Source organism: Pocillopora verrucosa, chromosome 5, assembly GCF_036669915.1.
Source record: "Pocillopora verrucosa isolate sample1 chromosome 5, ASM3666991v2, whole genome shotgun sequence".
Classification (NCBI taxonomy): domain Eukaryota; kingdom Metazoa; phylum Cnidaria; class Anthozoa; order Scleractinia; family Pocilloporidae; genus Pocillopora; species Pocillopora verrucosa.
In genome coordinates this window covers 15979302-15986604 of record NC_089316.1, presented here as the reverse complement: position 1 = coordinate 15986604, position 7303 = coordinate 15979302, and the positions used below count along the sequence as shown (strand labels likewise).

The window sequence follows — 7303 nt, the reverse complement described above, 5'->3', positions numbered from 1 at the left end:
CTCTCTACGACAAAGCCCTTAGATCAAGCGGATTCAACGCAAACCATCACTACCACATGAAAAGCACGAAACATTATCTGGTTTAACCCTCCGTGCAGCAAAAATGTCCAAACTAACGTAGTTAAAACCTTTCTCAACATAATCAAAAAACACTTTCCACCACATCACAATCTGCACCCTGTCTTTAACTAGAACAACGTAAAAGTCAGCTACAGCTGCATGCCGAACATGCGGGCAGCATCATCAACAACAAAATCCTTACCGACAACAACACCACACCGCAAAACGGATGCGACTGTAGAAAAAAAAACCAATGCCCGCTAGACAGCAACTGCCCCATTACCAGTGTAATTTACAAAGCCATCGTGACCACAGACAAAGACGACACAGGAAAGAACTACATCGGACAAACAGAAGGAACATTCAAACAACGATATACGCAACATAAACTATCATTCCGTAACAGAAAATACGCCAACCGCACCGAACTAGCAAAACACATCTAGAAACTCAAGCATAACAATGAAAACTACAAAATAAGCTGGTCTATCACCTCTTCAGCAAGCGCCTACATCAATATTTCCAAATGATGTAACCTCTGCCTAACTGAAAAACTCTACATTATCAAAGCCGACAAAGCAGGCAACCTTAACAAAAGAACTGAAATAATTTCCAAACGCCGCCATGAGAACAAATACTCCCTAGTGAACATCGACAGCAGATTACAATAGGCTTACTAATTAACTAACTACTGTATATATATTTAAACTAAGCGAGGTATACTTTTCATTAAAATCTGTCTGATGATCGCGTAAGCGTGAAACTCAGAGCCACAGAAAAGGTACCTCTTGTTGATTTGTCTTACCTTCAGATATACCAGGCTCTGCGAACGCATCGAGCACTATGCCGCAAGGATACATGACGAGCTTTGAACCACTTAATCCTTTTATGCAAATGAGCTAATGCGAGCTTTTCTCGCACAAAGCTCATTTGCATAGTAACCAGATACTTCTGACTCACACAGGCGGCTTCCAAATGATAAACTAACGAAGTGTGAATTATGAAATTAGAAGATCCTCGCAGCTAAGAACACTACTGAAACTAGTAGTTGTAAGTAGGACCTGAAAAAAATTTCAGGCCCGTACGGGATTTGAACCCATGACCTCTGCGATACCGGTGCAGCGCTCTACCAATTGAGCTAACAAGCCAACTGGGAGCTGGTCAATGAATTGGGTACAAATAAACATCCGAGTGAATGAAGATTTAGATATATGAAAATTCACATATTTGCACTGCGGTGGAAAGATGAAATTAGAAGATCCTCGCAGCTAAGAACACTACTGAAACTAGTAGTTGTAAGTAGGACCTGAAAAAAATTTCAGGCCCGTACGGGATTTGAACCCATGACCTCTGCGATACCGGTGCAGCGCTCTACCAATTGAGCTAACATAAAAAAAAAAAAAAATTTTTTTTCAGGTCCTACTTACAACTACTAGTTTCAGTAGTGTTCTTAGCTGCGAGGATCTTCTAATTTCATCTTTCCACCGCAGTGCAAATATGTGAATTTTCATATATCTAAATCTTCATTCACTCGGATGTTTATTTGTACCCAATTCATTGACCAGCTCCCAGTTGGCTTGTTAGCTCAATTGGTAGAGCGCTGCACCGGTATCGCAGAGGTCATGGGTTCAAATCCCGTACGGGCCTGAAATTTTTTTCAGGTCCTACTTACAACTACTAGTTTCAGTAGTGTTCTTAGCTGCGAGGATCTTCTAATTTCATCTTTCCACCGCAGTGCAAATATGTGAATTTTCATATATCTGAAGTGTGAATTAGTTGTACGGTGCCTCATTCTTCCGGAGACGTCAATCAACTGTGCTTTTAATCATAGAACCGATCAGGAATGCGCAAAATTTCACAAAGGCATTTTTACAGGATTTCCGAAATCTCCACCACGTTTCCAATCAGACCGTTCGTCCCCAAAATAAACGTTTTCTTGGGAAAAATGTTTAAAATCAATTATCAAAAAGTATTTTAGAAGGAGCAGAAGCCTGTTACACGTCAGTTGCGAGAGTCGGACGTCACGAGAGTTTGAAGTGATCTGGTGACCGGACATATATGAGAGCAGTGGCTACGGCAAAATGTTATTGCGGTATTACGTTGGGAAAGTATTTCACTCGTGAACCACTAAACTGGGAATCCCCTCTGAAAATTTCGTTATGTTATCTTACATGCTAAACCACAACTTCGGCATAAAGTTGATTTTACACGGAACGACTTATTCGTGTAACTTAGCGCGGACAATTCTTAACAAGGACACTGCGAGCAAGTTTTCTCAACACGCTGCCACAACAAAAATAATGAGTGCAAGTGGTCGTCAAAAATTATATGGTGTAACATCACTTTAAGCTGTTAGAATATTTTCCATTGCAATATTTCATTTTGTTGAGAGTTATTACAAATTTTCGATCAATAGCTTGTTTATTCCACAGCGCGTGTACGAGGGTAGTTCTGAAAGTACGTAAGTCAGACGTAACAAATTTCGAGAACGTGGCTCGTGTCGCTCGACGCAAACGGAGTCACATTTACATTTATTTTATTATAACTAAAAGCGGACACAATTTTAAGACACAACTTAAATGACTTCCTTCTTTTAACAAATTTGCAGAATTAGTATAACTATATCTGTTTACTCCTGAAAATATTAAATTCACGTTACGCGTTCTATAATTTTTGCGTTTGTCATACTATTTCGAGATCTATTACTAAAGCCGGGGCCGAGCTATCAACTTAGTCCCTACAGTATTGCCTTAATGAAACGAATTCACGCCGAAATACGGGTATTCTAAGCACCCAAGCATCTCGGTTGTTTACGGGTAGTGAACCTCAGGCATTTAAAAACTCGTGTTCAACTTAAAATCTTCCTATCAGAGTACCCTTGTAAACACCAGGTGAAATGGACTCACACCGAAATACGAGTGTTCCAAGCACCCAAACATCTCAGTTGTTTACGGGTAGCGAAATGTGGCATTTCGAAGCTCGGGTCAATCTGGTAAATTTCTTGTGAAAATACCCTTGTAAACACCAGTTGAAACAAATTCACACCGAAATACGGGTGTTCTATGCACCCAAGCATCTCTGTTGTTTATGGGTAGCGAAGTTGCGGCATTCTTTCAACTTAAAAACTTCTTGTACATTTCAATTTTTCTAGTTCAAGTCTTTCAATTTTTGCATTCAAAATTTTCATGGTCTGCTCTTCATTGCTTTTGGCGCCAATTCGAGAGTCAACACAAACACCATTCACATGGCTCTTTATCCTGGCAAAAAATTCAGATAAAACGAGTCTTTCGGAAATTTCTCGCAGTCGCAAAAGGCCGACAAAAAGTCCAAATCAACTCACAATATACACTTTGCCTGGTTGTCTTTGAAGAGTCTCCCCTTTCTCTGGGACCCACTCGTCGAACAGCCTCTTCCCGCCATTTTTGCTCACTACACTCAATTCCCGCTTTGATACGGAGAATATTTCGTCTGGAAACGGCTGAAAAAGATATTCTGAGAAAAGAATCGTGGAATAATTCCACATGATTCCTTTGTGACTGCATACCAGTTCTTCTGATGATCGATGCAGGGTGCAAACACTTGAATAACTGGCCACGAGAGAGTCGGCTGAGGAGCGGGAGATTTTCCCTCCATCGTGTTTCGGCGCCAAAGCAGTACTAAGTTCACTTGAATTTTATTTTTGCCTCTCATTTTTGATATTAACTATTCCTGGGTAATTATAAATCTAAATTTCCCGTTGTGTACATTTGTGCTTGTTGAGCTCAGTGGCGCGCCACACAAACATGCGTTCTAAGAGTCTGGGAACAAGTAACTTACGTAATAGGTATGGTTGTGTGACAAGCGTGACTACCCGATAATGTTCGTATCTTTTCGCGTTTCGATAAGTGGTCCTCTCCTGATCGTTTACGACATGGAAAAATGAGAGTTAGACAAGCTACATTCAGGGACAATTTTTACTTGGTTCTCAGGCCGACAAGGACAATCTGCTGTGTGCATTGCTTGTTACATGCCACAGAACGTGATGCTTGCATAGATTGTGATGATAGCGTTCTACCGCAGCAAAAGAGAGAGGTTGAGACCTCCTATATGGCAGCTGCAAAATATCAGTCTTGGGGTAAAATCCTTGATACTGCTTCAAAACTCACGCGTTCAAACTTCACGGACAACGCTCCAAAATATAAAATACTTCTCTTGACTTGTTTTTTTGAAGCACCGAATATAACGGCAAGCTCAATTTTGACACTCTTTCAGCATTTGGTTCGTATCGATTTAAAAACATCTCGCTACTTTCGAGTGATATCACTCCCTCCAATAAAGAAACTTTAAAGGGCGCATAGTGAAGTGTTCAGAGAGTAGATTTCCAGTAAGTGCGATGTTCCAGCTGGAGACAAACCTTGTTTAATAATGACAAGAAAAACACGGCAGAGAAAATTAAAAAAAAAAATTTTTTTATTATTTTACTTCATTTGAGTTTTTTTCTGGGGTGGGAAAACACGTTGCTCGCTTGCAAAGTCCGCAGATGTTGTGAACTATCCCATTGCAAGATCTGCCGTGGGTTATTATTTCATGAAACGTGCTAATTGATATTTTGTATATTAAACGTGTTGATTCATTTTATCCAACAAAAGTCAATAAAGCCATAAGTATAATTGACAAGAGTTAACGCCTCGAGTAGATGGTGGGGGGCCGAATTCTTTTGGTGTTCAAAGCTCGTCATGCTATAATCAAGATTTATATATATATATATATCACCCAATTTCAAAAAATTTGCAATTTGAATCATATGTCAAATATACAGTTGAGTTGAGGTTCAGCAGTTGTTGCTGTTATTTAAATTAATACCGGCTTACGTCTGCACATTTTTGTTTTAACGTTTCTCAGATGTCGATGAATGTTCCAGCGGTGTACACTCTTGCCATAGTTCAGCCTCATGTATCAACACTATTGGATCCTACACATGTTCCTGTAACAATCTTACTGCAGGAGATGGAAAAACTTGCAACCTAGCATCGGGTTAGTTCCTTTTGTCTGATAGCTTCCCTGCCTACTCTTATTAATGTTTTTAGAAACTATTTTTTGCTTGAATGTACATTTGGTATTGAAAGAGTGTTAGATAAAACTCTACTGGCAGACTAGACTGAGCTTGGTTTCACTTGTTTTGCTTCTCTCTGACACAGAGTGTCAAAACTATTGGAATCTGACTTCTGGTAACAGGAGGGTAACATCTGGTTATGACCGGCACTGTGACTGGGGACTTTACGGCTGGTATCGTTTTAGTGAGGCAGCAGGCATAAGAATGGCTACTTCATGTCCGCGTTTCGGGAGTTGTGGCAGTACTGTAACCGGGTGGTTGAGTGGTGGACATCCCTCAGTGGCTGACGGAGAGGTCAGCAGGTCGGTCTGCTTTCGCTCGTATTTATTCTGCTGTCGGTGGTCTCGGTCCATCAAAGTGAGAAACTGCGGCGCCTATTATGTTTATTACCTACGTGGCACACCCTTTTGTAACTTCCGTTACTGCAGCACTGGCTAAATCCAAAAGAAGTGAAACGTTCTCTTAGAGAGAGAATAATAGAACCTATCTTTACACTTTAAGTGTTTAAAAAGTAAAAACAGCATTCATGACCAGGAGATCTTTAGAATTAAAATTATAGTCATTCAAATAATCTGAAAACCCAAAGGAACCTTTGATAAGCAAAGGCTTTTCAGGTTGGTCTACCCCACCCCTCCTCCCCCCACAGAAATAAAAACTGATGTAATCAAGGCTCTTAGAAAATTCCAAACCATCTTCAAAATGGTTTGAATCATTTGAACACTGTGATGTAGTTAATTAGCACTTTCAGTACTACTCCTATAAATTTTTTTGGTAAATCGATATCCCTAACAGTGGTTTGAAATCTTTGCGGAGGTGTACATTTTAACGCAAATTATAGAAGTAGTGTTAAAATGAGAACCCCTCCCTCAAATTCAATTTTATTTTGAAGGGCCACATTCTTTGACTATCGCGTGTTTACCGGCTGTCGTTTCAGAAAGTCATTACATACTTATTAGCTGGAAAAAACATAAGATCGTAAACTTGTAGTTAACTGTTATCGTGCAGTGTGACTAATATGATTATTATGATAAACACGAGAACACCAAACGCCTTTCGCAAGCAATACGAGGCAAGGGCAGTTATACAGGCTAAATTGTGAATAAATCAACTAGAACCTTTAAAATCATGAATAATTATTTTTCGTTAGTTTCCTACAGTGTATACATACGAGTTTTAAAAGTTTACTTGCTTGTTTCATCAACAGGCCATTTTCGAGATGCAGAAAGCGTCTATTTTTCCAGGTTAAGGGAAAGTTTTCAATATGAAAATGATTTCTTTCATAATATTGAATGTTTCTGTAACTATAATGTTAGAATTATTCTCTCTAACACTCGTTGTGGACTGGTGGAACCTTCTTTATTTGCTTCTCTCTTTAAGTTGTTACAGCAGGGACTAGCTTCAATCTAACTAGGAAAACTAGAGTCTCCGCTTATAAAGGTGTCACTGCGGATGACATTTCTAGTACGTCAATCTTCTTGTGTCGCCATCGTACCATCTCAACCAACGAATCACGCTTGACTACGTATTATAGTTCCCACACACTGAGTAAGCACTCAGGGTTGTCTACGCAGTTACAAAATCAATTTCTTTCTTAATTTTCATATCTTTACGGTTGAGATCGGCCAGAACAGAAACGAGATCGACAATATAAAAATTACAAATAACCTTGGTGTAGGGTATTATTTATACCTGAAAGTGTATTTTTAAGAGCAAATCACCTTTAAGGATTGTTACATAACAACATCTTGGTCACAAGAGTTTAAGAAGAAGGGCGCTCACAAGTACCGCCCCCAAATTGCTTCTTGTTGCGAAAACATGAGGGACATCACCTGTTTACCCTTAAATTACCTCTGAGAACACGAAGGTGTCGAACGCGACATATTACCAGGGAGATTTACTCTTCCTGGACTAACAAATTAACTTATTTAAGAACATGGCCTATCACGAGTTCCATGTCAACCTCACGATCACAACGAAGAAAAACGTGATTAAACTCACTAGGTGAACGTGGCCAAACTCACAAGAAGAACGTGGTTAGACTCAACCTTTAAGATAAGACCACCAAGAAGGCGTACGAAGCAATCAACCTGCCCTTTTTATAATTTACTTTAAATGACTTAGAATAATATAATATTCCCATTTCTTTTCCTT

General features: G+C 39.5%; 1 protein-coding gene across 1 annotated transcript in view; it reads left to right on the top strand.

Moving 5' to 3' along the window:
• Positions 1-6806, top strand: part of LOC131775296 (protein crumbs homolog 2-like) — a 13252-nt gene extending 6446 nt beyond the window's left edge. The window contains exons 8-9 of the mRNA XM_066166642.1: positions 4942-5073; positions 5238-6806. Of these exons, the coding sequence (XP_066022739.1) occupies positions 4942-5073; positions 5238-5590 (485 nt within the window). The 3' untranslated portion in view covers positions 5591-6806. The remainder of the gene's footprint in view (positions 1-4941; positions 5074-5237) is intronic.
• Positions 6807-7303: the final 497 nt, after the last annotated feature.